The sequence below is a fragment of the Balaenoptera musculus genome, chromosome 7 (assembly GCF_009873245.2).
Source record: "Balaenoptera musculus isolate JJ_BM4_2016_0621 chromosome 7, mBalMus1.pri.v3, whole genome shotgun sequence".
NCBI lineage: Eukaryota > Metazoa > Chordata > Mammalia > Artiodactyla > Balaenopteridae > Balaenoptera > Balaenoptera musculus.
The window spans coordinates 39,265,261-39,280,023 of NC_045791.1; the positions used below are offsets into that span (position 1 = coordinate 39,265,261).

General features: G+C 37.0%; 1 protein-coding gene across 7 annotated transcripts in view; it reads left to right on the forward strand.

Annotated features, from left to right (window-relative positions):
* GPD2 (glycerol-3-phosphate dehydrogenase 2) overlaps window positions 1-14,763 on the forward strand; it is a 137,683-nt gene that overhangs the window by 100,992 nt on the left and 21,928 nt on the right. For all 7 annotated transcript variants that reach the window (XR_005020645.1, XM_036858311.1, XM_036858307.1 and 4 more), the window contains exons 7-9: window positions 836-1,000; window positions 1,830-1,974; window positions 8,737-8,930. Coding sequence is in view for 6 of the 7 variants with exons in the window: in XM_036858311.1 (XP_036714206.1) it covers window positions 836-1,000; window positions 1,830-1,974; window positions 8,737-8,930 (504 nt within the window). In the remaining variant the exon portion in view is untranslated. The remainder of the gene's footprint in view (window positions 1-835; window positions 1,001-1,829; window positions 1,975-8,736; window positions 8,931-14,763) is intronic.

Sequence of the window (14,763 nt, forward strand, 5' to 3'; positions counted from 1 at the left end):
CAATACATCTAGCTCTGGGTAATTAATTATTCAGGGCACAGAGAACCTGGCCCCTGTGCTGTAGAGTAATTCTTCCTGGTCAGCGTTAACTCCACTGGCAATAATAAATAGAAAAAGTCTCTAGTGATGCCAGTATTTTAAAGTGATTAATCATCTTTCCCCCCTTCGCCTCCCCCTTAGTTTTCTTTAACTAGGATTTTTCAGCAATAAATCTTTAACAATACAGGTAGGAATTGTTCTGTAATTAAATTTTGCCCTGCTTAATTTCTTACCTTTTATGTACGATTAAAAAAAGTGTTACATTTTAAGGGGCTCTGATCGAAATTCAAACCAAGAAAAATCCTTTTATAGAATACTGAGCGATTCTCTATGGAAGATTAAGCTCTTGATTTTGAATATTAGATAGAGCACATATTCATAAAAATTGTTCATCAGCACCAGTTGGGGTGTCAAGTATTCTGAAGTTTTGAATTGCTTCACTTTCTTGCATACGGGTTGTCTGTATTAGGAAAAGTCTGACATATACATATGTTCCCAAACTGAGAGAATACTTACTTATTTCTTAACTTTCAAATAATTGATGTGAGCTCTGTAGAAAAGGGAGATTTTTCGTCCTTTTGTGGTACACAGAGTGCACTTGCAGAAATGGCAGGTAAATGCCTGACCGAGAACGACCATGTATTTTCAAATAATGCCCTATAGAGCTGCCTAGCCATCATGTATATTCTGGGAGACAGGGACAGATGTGCCATATCTGTTGTGACACACTTCCGTACCACCAGTCTGTGGCTCGAGGTGACTCCCGTCCCTCCTCTGATGCTTTCCCCTGCTGCAGGACAACACAACGACGCACGGATGAACCTTGCCATTGCTCTCACTGCTGCCAGGTATGGGGCTGCCACGGCCAATTACATGGAGGTCGTGAGCTTGCTCAAGAAGACAGACCCCCAGACAGGGAAGGAGCGCGTGAGCGGTGCGCGATGCAAGGACGTGCTCACAGGTATGCGAAGGCTCAGGCAGGGAGGGATTTCCTAGCATCTTGCCTTGCCTATATAAAGACTGAATGATAATTTTTCTGTCGCTTCTCTTTTATTGAAGCGAGATTTCAGAGTCCTATTAATTATATTCCTTATTGTCAACAAGGACTGGTTTCACATGAAAATTTTCCCTTGTAGGACCTGGCAATTTTTCCTCTTTGTGTTAAACAATAATGATGATCATGATAATAATAAATGCCCACAAAATTCCCACAGCTATGAATGCATTCTGTTTTCTTTACAAAAACATGTTATTAAGAAAATTCACTAATGCGCCAAGTTTCAGAGTATCATTTAGGTGACAATAAGCAGTGCGTTTACATGTCGTTAAAGTCAATCACTTTAACTTTGGTGAGATTTTCATGCCCGTCCAGTTCTATGGCCGTGTGGGCGAAGTTTCAAAATTACATCGTTTCCTTCAAAACCAGCACTGTGAAATATATCATCTCACAGCAACACTGCTCACACATTTGAGTTTTAAGGAGAAAGCGGCTAATTTACTCGCTTTCTTCCTATTTGGCACTTTAATGCCGGGCATTTTGCAAACTAGAATGAGAGCTGAAATGAAAAAGTGGCATGTTTTTCTTCCTGCGGTTTGGACTTGGTTTCAATACATTTACTCACATGCACACCTTTTGTGTGGCTTCTCAATGACTCTGGTTGCCCGTGTCACTTACTGTGGCATACAGTATACTCCACCATAGGTTAAGTTAAGAGATGAATTAATAATCCAAAACATCAGTGAGCAGAGAAACAAACGGGGTGTGTGATTGACGCTGCTTTCTTTCACAGGGGAGGAATTTGATGTAAGAGCCAAGTGTGTTATCAATGCCACGGGACCTTTCACAGACATCGTGCGCAAAATGGATGATAAGGATGCCGCAGCTATCTGCCAGCCCAGTGCTGGCGTCCACATCGTGATGCCTGGTTATTACAGGTACCCGCGTTCCCACTCGGCCATCGTCGTCAGAGAACGAGGGCCGCAAGAAATGGTCTACATTTATTCTTGTAGCACACCTTTCTTACTAATAGATGGTCTAGCTCACTGTTCAAAATGAGAAGAAATGAGTAAAAAAAAAAAAAAAAAAAAAAACTCTTCCAAAGCACAAAATACAAACCAGGCTTGTGTATTTCTTAGCTTTTATGGCAATACTCCTTTCTATGAGTTAGTGATTTGGGATCTATTTTTGTACTTTTTTCAGTGTACTTATCGTCAGAGGCTAAGCCTTACTATTTTTGAATTTTAATTTTCATTAAAACCCTAAAAATAATTTTTCAAAAATGTCCGTAAAGGACATTTTCATTAAGACACTAAAAAGTTAATTTCATAAAATACCCAGATTTGCTTATGAAGAATCTGAAAATGAGGACCACTCAAGTATTCTTGTTTATAACTTTTGAAATGTGTTTTGAAAAATACTATAGCAAGTAAAAATTGGTTATTATTTCTGATTTATCATATTAACAAAGATAATCACAGGTAGAGAAACAGATAGAGGTGAAATAAGAACAGCTATTAATTGAAAATCATTTAAAAGTTAGGTGATGGGCACATGAAACTGAGATTTTTGTGTGTGTTTGAATTTTTAATATTTTTTTATTTTTAATAAATTAGAAAAGAAATATTTATATGATCCTAACTAAGAAATTGATAATTATTACCCCTCATGTACATTTCAAGACATCTGGGGAAAAATTCGTGTGTCTATGCTGAGTATGGAACATTTTTATTTCCACATGTGGTAAATCTAATAGGCAAACTAGTAAATAATTCTGTGAAATAATGATTGATGCTCAAGGTATTCATTAAGACATTATTTCTAGTTGAGAAATATTACAAACCACTTCAGTTTCTAACCTTAGGAGAATGGATAAGTAAATTATGGTGTACCTGCACAAGGGAGTATTATATGTTCATTAAAAATTATAATTATAAGTAACATTAGTGTCCTAAGAAAACGCTAGTGATACAATGTTAGTTTAGAATGGAGGATACAAGATTGTATGTGTAACACGATCTAAGCATTATATAAGTATATAGAAAAGAGATTAAAAGAAATATGTTAAATACCAATGGTGATTATCTCTAGGTGATGTGATTATGGGTAAAAAGGTAATTTCTAGGTAATGTGGTTAGGATGAGAGCTATCTCTTCCATATTTTAATAACTTTCCATAAAAGATATATACATTTTTCATATTTGATAAAACAGATGTACAGATCCATGATATTTCATTTAATATCTGCATTCTTCTAGAATGCTATCCTGCTATGTAATAGATGATACTGCCTTATTAATTATCAGTTTTCCAGTAACTAAGTCTTCTTGAAGAGAGTCCAAGATATACCTAATTGTACCAAACACACTTCTAATGAGAAAGATATTACACTTCTACCAAGAGGAATATTAATGAAATTTCTTATCCACCAGCTTCCAAGGTTTCTTTGTCATTTTCTAAATGTCTACGTGTAATTGGTAGACAGTCATTAGTATTTTCACTTAGGACTGGAGAAACCAAGGTGCTTCCGGTCTCAATAATAAAAACTTATGCAGTGGTGCTTAATAGAGTTTTAAAAACTGCTAACAGAAGTTTAGTTCAAATGAAAAGGAGAGAAGTAAATATATGTACATGTTGTAAATGTTTCTTGTATATAGAGAAGAAGTTTTCAAAACTAGTTCCAGACCCAATTATATACATTTATTTTGTGTTGGGTAAAAATATGCAAGGCCAGCTAGTTTGTAAGTTTTTTGGAGTTGTTTTTTTTAACGTTTCGTAGAGTACAGATGTAATACCTAAACTATAGACACACACATCACCATAATCCTTATATTTGTTTAGATCTTACTTGATTCAACATATTTTCCTGTACATTCTGTTTCGTATCTTCTTCACTATTGTCGCATGATGTGAGAGGACACTTATTAGTATTCTGTATTATTCCCTGTGTTATTTCTGCCACTTAATAATGACATTGTTTGGGACAAGCCATTTTATTCTGCAAACCTTAGTTTGCCTATCATTAAAATGGGAAGGCATTCTGCTCTTTCCAGTACATAGACAAAGACGGTATGAAGAGTAACTTCAGGTGATACCTTGGTAAAGAACTTCCTGGTTTGTTCATCATTTTACCTCTTGCTAACTCTGTGACTTTGGGAAGCTGCTCATTTCAGCTTCTGGTTCCTTATCTCACGATGGTACCTATTTGTATACATTTTGACAATGATTCTTTATTTACTTTTTATCTGTTTTCTTGACTGCTATATCCCCAGCTCCTGGTATATTATCTGGCACATAATAATGACCAGTACATATTTTTTGAATGAATCCTACGAACTTTTTTGTGATAACTTGCCCAAATTGAGATTGTTGCTTTTTTAAATTAAAATTTTAATATAATACCTATAAGGGAATTTTAAATATATAGATATTAAAATATAAAAACAAAATGTGATTCTTCATTTTACTGCCAAGATAACCCCTGTAGACAAAAATAAACAAAAATAATCACTATAGAAAAATAGAAAGACATAAAATGAAAAGTGAAAGCCTCCCTCTTTTCCTCATGCCCCCAACTTCAGTTTTTGATAACACTTCCTTCTGATTCCTTCCATAAAATTTTGTGTTTATATTTGCACAAATGTATATCCTTTTAAGTTTTTTTTCATGAAGGAAGTCGTGCTACACATATGTCCTGTACTATGCTTTATAATATGCTAGGGCTTCCCTGGTGGTGCAGTGGTTGAGAGTCTGCCTGCCAATGCAGGGGACACGGGTTCGAGCCCTGGTCTGGGAGGATCCCACATGCTGCGGAGCAGCTGGGCCCGTGTGCCACAACTACTGAGCCTGTGTGTCTGGAGTCTGTGCTCCGCAACAAGAGAGGCCGCGATAGTGAGAGGCCCGCGCACCGCGATGAAGAGTGGCCCCCACTTGCCGCAACTGGAGAAAGCCCTCGCACAGAAACAAAGACCCAACGCGGCCAAAAATAAATGAATAAATAAATAAATTTATATAATATGCTAATAACAGAGCAGATAGGTGGTTTTAAAGAAATATAAATATATATCACCTGCATGTATAATAGTATTTTCAAAACAGAATACCTTTCTTAATCCTAAAAATTAGGCATTAGCTTGGGGCCCCTGCCCATAAGTCATTAAAGTGTTAGTCACAGCTGGGTCTATTTCAGTCTAAGATGCAGTAAGTGATCTCATTCTACTTTGGGAGGAATTAATATCTCCATTTTTAGCACCTTCAACTACAACCACTACACATCGTGTGGGAAACCTTAGAGCAGTGGTCTGGCAGCCCAGTTCCTGTTCAGGCTCTGTTTCAGATGAGTCCCTTGGTTTGGGATTACAGCCTGGGTTAAGCGTTTGGTCCCTCTTTCAGCACTGACCTTGAGCAGCTGTATCGCTGGCATCCCAGAGGGATGTTTTACTTTCCATATCAAGTCATTCTCTTGGGTGGATTGGGGTCAGGAGATCTCAGCCTGAAATGGTTCTCTGGATTTCTCAATCTCACTCAACAATTATAACTCAAGGGTTCTACTAGGTCCTCAGAGATGAGTCAGACCTTCTGGTGCTGCCCTATAAACCAGCTGGTAATAACTTAAGGCCTAGCATTTCAAGTAGAACCTGATCAGTTTGGCAATGCAACGAGTTCAGGAGCCACTGATTTATTGACTTTAGGCGGCTAAATGGAGAGTGAGGACCAGTGTATCCTGTTGGGCTATTTTCAGGGTATCTTTATGGAATTTATTAAGCTTGTTATGACCCTAACTAACATTCCACATGTGGAATTATCTTGTGCCATGGTAGCAGCTTTCTCTCTCTCTCTCTCTCTCTCTCATTCTGGATTGTTTTAATTTCATAAAACTCAACACACAGAAATCATTTACTTTTGAAGGCACTAAGAACATTAAGAAGGCATTAAGAGCAAATCTGGAATTTTCATCAGAGTTGTGGGTAGATGCTCTTACAAAAGCAGCAACGATACACCAAATGACTGAAATACATGAAAATAATCATCTCCTCCTTTTAGCCTACAGATGCTTTTTATTGCTGACGAAAGGTCAATTTTTTTTTCTATAACGTGTGTGCATACTGCTAGCTCCAACACTGATTGCTAAGTAGTTAACAATAAATTGATTTCAGTTTAAATAAGGGTACTTCAGGACGGCAATGGTCTGCATGAGAAAAATGTTCATTAGATCTAATCCTAGACACACACGTAAATTAGCAGCCAGCTTTTCCTGCTGATGTCAAGTGAATTATACATATTGAGAAAAGACCTATGCCTCACCGCATTGTATATACCATCACTATAGTTGATAGTCATTTTCAAACTTTTGTTCCACCTTGCAGAATTAATCATTTGTAAGAAAACAAACTTTTCCCTAAGGGTGAGTTATGAATTAGGTAATTTAGAACCGATGAGAGGTATTTCCAAGTGGATTCTTAAATTTTTATACCATTCATTAATAGCTTTGGCTTCCCTCTGTGCTTGTTAATTTTATGTTTGACACATATGTCTTCACTTAAGCAGTTGATTCTCTACAGGGTCCAGTTATGTGTGTGTTGGTAACCATCACATTCACCCTTTAAACTGCTTTTTATTGCACTGAAAGATTTTAAAAGATTCAGGAGTTGTGCTTTTCTAACAGCATTTCATGTCTCAGTTGCTGAATATTATAATTTTATGCTGATGTTGATCAAGTTTATTGAGTTAGACACATAATATGATATCTGGTCCATAAAATGATGATATATAAAATATACCAACATGTAATTTGTTCCTTAAATATTAGAATATGGAATTTATCCTTTTGTTTCAATATAGCACTATTTACCAAATTAAAAGATTGAACTCATGAGTTAATTTCTAATCACAAAGTGACTTATTTAATCTAAGGGCATATCAACCCAGGATCAAATTAGGTGCTTACAAAAGATATTTTAACTAGTTTCTTTTAAGATCTTTAGAGAGTTTTATGGCAAATACAAAGAAAAAAATATAGGCATACAGAGACCGAAAATACTCCATATTTGTAGTTTTCAATGTATTTTTAAAAAGTAAAATTATTTCCTGTAAGTAACCCTGAGTGAAGATGAGATCTTAGCTGAAGATTTAAATGATTGACACACTTCTGTGGTGCTTTTTGCATGTGCTAAATAGAATAACTGAGGCCTGCTCTCTCCTGTGTCTCATGTAGGCTGCAGATAGTGATTTCTTTCTGCAAGGCTGTGTGGACATGGCAGGCATTTCATGGGGCTGATGGGTCTTTGCAAAGAAATATTAGTACTCCTTATGGTTAAAATGAAGAAGATATATTAGCTAAGCTGACTGTAGGTTTCTTTTTCATAAAAAAGCCATTTTTGTTTTGCTTTTAAACAGTATTTAGACTCTCATCCTTACACATTTGAATCTGAGTTTCATATTTTTTTTTAATTTTAAGGGAATGATAAGCATAAATAGTTGACCGTATGCCCTTTAAAATATGTGGGTTTAAGAGGGATTTCTTGAAACCAAATAGAATTATATTTCCTATTCAAGAAATGTTATTAATAGAAGCTAAAAATATATTCACAGAAAATACCTTTAACATTGGCTCCTTATGAGAGTTCAGTCAAATTGAAACAGCTGTCTGAAGATCAGTAGTGTTCAACTGTTTAAAAGGGACACTTGCAGATTCCTTCCAGTGCTTTAGCAGGACCTCCACAATTTTAGAATGGTTCATGGATACATTAAAACAAGAGTTTCTAATGATTTAATAATAGAGCTGAACAGATTTTGTTAACGTTTATTTACACTTGCCTGTTCTTTCAAGTGTGTTTCACAATTTGGTTTTAGAATACTAAGTAGGTATTAGAAAAATCCTTGATTAACATTTTTGAAGGTTTTACATAGTCTGTCAGAAGAGGCGTCCTTGAACCTTGATTTAGCAGCATAATACACCAGCATCTTCTGCCTATTTAAAGATTTTCATTGCTAAGATATTACTCTCCTTTTTGACCTTATATCCCAGTACACTGTTATTTAGGTAGTAGTAGAAAACTGAGCCCTTTTCTCATGGATGCGCTTCTTGAGATTTCTGTAAAATTGAAATAAAGTAAGAAATCTCATATTTGGTGAAGTGGTACAAGCTTATTCAGGCACAACGGAGTAAAGAACTTTTTGATTACATTTTAGTTTCTAGAAAGTTAGACCCTTCACTTTCCTCATGTACTTCTGAGACCTTAAACTGAAAGACGTGCCAGATGTCAAATGTCCCAGGAAAATACTTTTCATAGACTTGAAAAAAGGTTGAAGAGCTATCCTTCATTGACCATCATGAAAGAAATTATAGACATTTATCCTGCTGCCATTATCTGATGTGAATGGTCCAAGGGATATAAAAACCCAAACAACTGGAAATTGAAGTCCACTTACTTAATTTACCTTGCATTACTGAGTGGGGAGGCCTGAGTTCTGCTGTGGAATATTATTATTATTATCACACTTGCCCCATTCCTTTTGTGTTACCAGAATTATTTTTTCTTTTAGGAATTTCTAGATTAGGGTAGTGGCAATAAAAGTAACAGTTCATGTGTTTCTTGTTTGTTTATATGAGAATTAGTGAATAAAATAGTTTTTAGAATGCAGATTAAGAGCAAACTTCGGCTAATTTCAGAAATATATGACCCTTCTTTTTATCCCAGCCCAGAGAGCATGGGACTTCTTGACCCAGCGACCAGTGATGGGCGAGTTATTTTCTTCTTACCCTGGCAAAAGATGACTATTGCTGGCACTACCGACACTCCAACTGACGTCACACACCATCCTATTCCTTCCGAAGAAGACATCAACTTCATTTTGAATGAAGTGCGTAACTACTTGAGTTGTGACGTTGAAGGTAACTTATGAAGTTTATCCTCCCACTTTTATATCTCCCAAACCATTCCAGCTCTCACTGGGTAACTGCCATGTGTCCAGTCTGACTCATCTTCACACCTGGCCGCCTCTAACTCTTATGTGCTGACCACTTCTTCTAGAAGGTTTATGAGGACCACGTTGTAACACAGTAGGAAGAAGTTGCCTTTTTTCCCTCTACTTTCCACATCCACATGAAACACATACCGTCCTTTTCTGGTCCTTTCTAATGGCAAGATTGGAGTGCTATTACGGGAGCTCTAAACACCCATATGCTCTTCCAGAAAAGGATGAAATGTTTGCATCGCTATTTAATTTCTAGAGCTTGGGAAGATCTGATTTACAGATCTAGGATATCCATAGGAAATAATTAATCAGAGAAATGAGAGGATAGAGGTATGTGTTCTAAGAAATTTAGTGAGCTGTTATTATGTGGAAACTGGAGTATTGACAGTGGATTTAGCTAAGAAGAATAAGTATACTTGTTTTAATTGAAAAAGCCAAAGTTTACTTCTTTCCAGTGCTAACCTGAGCATGCTTTCTTTTAACTTGGATGTCATAGTACCTTCTTTTAACTTGGATGCCATAGCATTTTCTCCAGTGGACATAGATGGTATAATGCATTTTTTTAAAATCCGTGCTAGTTTCAGAAGTTTCCCAACATTATTTCCTATCTCAGTTAATAGCCTCATCATCCAACTAGTCACCCAGGCTAGAAATGGCATGCTTCTCTTTGCTGATCCTTCTCTTTCCACATCCACTCCAACTCCCATCAATGCTCACTCTGAAGTATCCTGTAAATCCCCTCTCACTTTCATTACTCTGGGTCACACCTGTGTCACTTTTCACTTAAAGCGTTACACTGGCCCCCTAACTTCCTTCCATATATTAGGTCTCTGTCCCCACCCAGTCTGGTCCTTCTATCAGAACTCTCTAAAACATGGTTCTGATCATCACTTCCCTGCACAAAAATATCCCTTTGATATCTCATCATTAACTTCAGGAAAAATTTTAAACTATCTCATATGGAATCTAAGGCTTTCCACGACTTGTCTTTGCAGGTTTATATTCAACTACTCCACTTATGTGCATTCAATAGTTTAATCATATTGCATTACTTACTATTTCCAAATCAGGTCATACACTTTTTTTTTTTAAATTAATTAATTAATTTATTTTTGGCTGTGTTGGGTCTTCTTTTTTTTTTTCTATGCGAGGGCTTTCTCTAGTTGCGGCGAGCGGGGGCCACTCTTCATCGCGGTGCGCGGGCCTCTCACTATCGCGGCCTCTCTTGTTGTGGAGCACAGGCTCCAGACGCGCAGGCTCAGTAGCTGTGGCTCACGGGCTCAGCCGCTCTGCGGCATGTGGGATCTTCCCAGACCAGGGCTCGAACCCGTGTCCCCTGCATTGGCAGGCAGACTCTCAACCACTGCGCCATCAGGGAAGCCCCAGGTCATGCATTTTTAAACCTTCATGCCTTGTTTACTTAGGTTGAAGTCTTGCTCTGGGATGTCCTTTCCCCCAACTTCTCACTTTGGCAAAATACTATTTATACTTCAGAAGCCAGCTATCTTTTGTAGTCCCCTAGAATGCTGGTCCAGTATATCACAACATTATACAATAGGTAATAGTCTAAGATATATTCTTACTTGGAGCTCCTTACGGGTAAGGATTCTTTATTCAGTTACAAAACTTGTTATATATCTGGTATGCCACTCATGATTGTTTTAAATCAAAATGAATTAGTAATAGGTGCTTTCAGGGTTTTTGATGCTGGTAACAATTTGAAAATCTTTCTATATTAAGGTAGAAAGTTTAAGATTTTTGAAACTAGTCTTCATCTGTTTATATCAGGAATCTCCTATAATGTTGACTTCAATGGAGGACATGCAAAGACACAATTTTTGTCTTAAGGTGACTCACTAGCATCTATGAGTCCTTTTTCCCTAAAGAATTTTTTTCATTATGTGATCACACATTTACAAACAAACAAACTGCTTTAAAAAATGGTTTAGGGGATTCTCCTAGTTTAATTGATTGATCCATATTGTATAGTTTTAGTTTCTTCTAATTTCAAATAATGGATGTAATTTCATTTTGAGTAGATTCTCTTTGGATAGCTATAATAATAGTATAAATGTATTAAATGCACGTAATTGAAATCTGTGTGGCTAAATTTATACTCTTTCACACACGCACACAACACTCAAACATAGTTGTTTAAGAAATAGTCATGCCCTGTTTAATATCCATCCTTAAGTACTCAAAATGCATTTCAATTTCAGCTTTTTTTTCATCTTTTTGCAAAGTAGGAGGAGCTTCATCTGGGTATGATTGTATTTTAATGTATTGATTATTGTTAATGAATCCTGCTTCATTTCACATTTACCTGGGTATGATATTTGTTAAAAGTCGGTTTATACTGGGCCATAAGAACAGGAAGTTTAGATGGTTAGGGCAAGAAATCAAATTAATTCAAGAGCAGAGAGCTATAGTTGACAGTTTCCAAATTCTTAAAGTTCAAATGCACTAACGAGAAATCTAACTGCTTATACGGGGTGTGCTGGGAACAGGTGTAGGTTCCAAAAGGCTTTTGTGTCCATATCGTGGGTGGAGATTTCCATCAGTGAAATGAGCCTTGGACTGGAGCAGAGACTGAGCCTGTATCCATCACTTTTATTCTGCTTATTAATAGGTAGGAGACTTGGTAATACCTGCTGGGACCTGCTTGGTCTACAGAGGTCTTTTCGGTTAACATACCTTTTGGTAGTCAGGTTAATTGGTGAAACTAACAAAGAGTTTTTGTCAGTTTTGATTTTTGGTAAAAGCGGATTGAAATTAATATGTGAACACTGTAAATCAGGCTTTTCCTCTGGTGCTCTCGGGACTCTTGAGATTACAAATTCTCCAGGTAGCAAATATCCAGGGTAAAAGCAGAAGTGACAGCTCTTTCATGTACTTCATTTATTTCCCGGTGCTCACCCTCTATCACACCTTTCTTACTTATCAACTTATCCTTTTAAAAGCAATGAATCAGCAATGATTCTTTATGGTTTCTTTTCATTCTTATTTCTACTGGACTGAAGGCCTCAGAGTATATGAGTAATTACCCTCCGTCTTGGTAGAGTGCTAGTTAGCTAGAGTATGTCTATATCTAAAGTAAAGACATTCAAATTTGTATTTTTTCCAAGGAATTTTGGTGAAACCCAATACTCTCTTCTATACTGATGAAATGTGAAAGAGAAACTCAGCTTCAGGCACCATTCAGTTTTTTTGACTACATGCTGTTGCTACACATAGTTTAATCTCTCCATTTGTCTGCAGTGGGTTATGCATGCTTTATTTTTTAAAGCTCTATTGTTATTGAGCACTTTTTATGCTACACACTCTGCTAAGCATATTGCTTACATTATCTCTGATTCCTCGTAACAACCTTGTTAGTTTTATTTTGTAATTCCCATTTTATAGATGAAGAAACTGAGGCCCAGTGACTTTGTTTCCTTCCCATAGCTCATTCATGTTGGAGCCATGATACTGAATGCAAGTCAGTCTAGCTCTAATACTTGTGCTTCTAAATATTATGCAGTATTCCAATTGGTAGTCCTGGGTTTGTCTCATGATGTGATATTATATCCACTAGGGAGTGGATTAAGCCTCTCAGTTCATTTCATGGAAGCTGCCAGACACCTTCAAAATGATAGTGACCTTTGCTCTCGACTGGCCTTATTTGGATTTGAATGTTAAAGTAGAGGAGGTTTCATTTCTCATAACCAATCCCTTGGGCCAAGCAGTCTTCTCTACAGATTTAAAAAATAAAAAATTTGTGTAGATCCTAGAGGAAATACTTTTGAAATGGTTTGTATTCACCAGGGTTGAACTAATCATTTTAAAAGGATTTATTAAGTGGATGAATAAGTAAAATTCTGACAACAGTTTCTGAGCCTCCCCAAATGGCTATATCCTTGAGGAAAAAAAAAAAGTGTCAAATCTTAACACTCCATGCTGCTCACAGCAGCTGCCACACTTCTGCAAAATGCATCAGAACAATTCTGAAAAGCATTTTGCCTGTTGGGAATCAGACCATGTCTTCTTTTACGATTTAGAAAGCTTTCCATTCACAGGCTGAATTTTCTAGATTACTTGTTTGTTCTTTCCTGAAACGGGTAATTGATAGTTGTGCAGTGTGTATTGGGTTAGGAAGAAAAATGATCTTTTGAAAAATGTATCATTAAGTCCGCTGTGTAGAGGTTAATCAGAAGGACGCAGTGGCGAAACTAAGCTGTGACTTAAAGGCATTGAGGAAGGCAGAAGATTTGCAGAGAGCTTTATCCATGTAGCTTTTCTGGAGTGCTTCTCTAAGCAGCGTCTCTGGTTGTACACAGGTTTTCACATATGCAATTAGTAGTGTTTATAGATTGCCTGTTATTCAATTAACAACGGAGCTGGCCATATCAACTCACTGCAGACCTGCCTTTTCACTGCCAGAGATTGTACCAGGGTTATCAACTTACACAGGCTTGGATGTCTTCCAGCTGTTTAATTATAGTGTCACGCGCTTTGCTTTTTCTAGTTTCATTGGTTTATAAATGTAATATGGTATCTTATTTCTGTGATTAACACTTCATTTCTGCAGGTTAAACATGCTGGTAGAGAAGGCATTGATTTCTGACACTGTTTCCCCTGTGTTCACTTAGATATTTTCACATGCTTTTCATTGATTTTTTTGAAAGTGGCAAACATGAGAAAGAGCACCCCAAAATGTATGGCTAAATAACTGATGTGAAGCAAAAGCGCACATTTAGCTCTTAATTGTTACTTCCTGTGGGCTCCATTTTCTATTAACTTTTTTTTTTTTTTTTAATTTATTTTTGGCTGTGTTGGGTCTTCGTTTCTGTGCGAGGGCTTTCTCTAGTTGCAGCAAGCGGGGGCCACTCTTCATCGCGGTGCGCGGGCCTCTCACTATCGTGGCCTCTCTTGTTGCGGAGCACAGGCTCCAGACGCGCAGGCTCAGTAATTGTGGCTCACGGGCCCAGTTGCTCCGCGGCATGTGGGATCTTCCCAGACCAGGGCTCGAACCCCTGTCCCCTGCATTAGCAGGCAGATTCTCAACCACTGCATCACCAGGGAAGCCCTCTATTAACTTTTGAAACCAACACTTGTCTTGCCAAGTTTTTAAGAATAAAAATATTAATTATAATTGGAAACAATTACACAGCATTTAGGCTTTTCAACCAGCTGTGAAAAATGTCTATTCAACTTTACTATTTATATTTTATTCTTTATATATTTTATACACTAAAACCTGAATGAGTTATTTATCAAGGTTGTAATAAAAATAATTCTTAAACATGATGGTAGAAGGACTATTTTATTTCCTTACTATCCTTCTGAAAATATCGACAAATACTTTTATACATTCTGGAGTACTCATGGGTTTTCTAACATCTGGGCAGTTGGCACTTAAAAATCAAGGTGGCATGGACTTACATATACTACCAAATGTAAAATAGATAGCTAGTGGGAAGCAGCTGCATAGCACAGGGAGATCAGCTCAGTGCTCTGTGACCACCTAGAGGGGTGGGATAGGGAGGGTGGGAGGGAGACGCAAGAGGGAGGAGATATGGGGATATATGTATATGTATAGCTGATTCACTTTGTTATAAAGCAGAAACTAACACACCATTGTAAAGCAATTATACTCCAATACAGATGTTAAAAAAAAAAAAATCAACTGGGTGAGCCACTCTCATAAGTGGTGTTTAATGAGAATTTTTCTCAACTTTAATAGTAGTGTTGTTTCCTGTCATCTTGTTTTA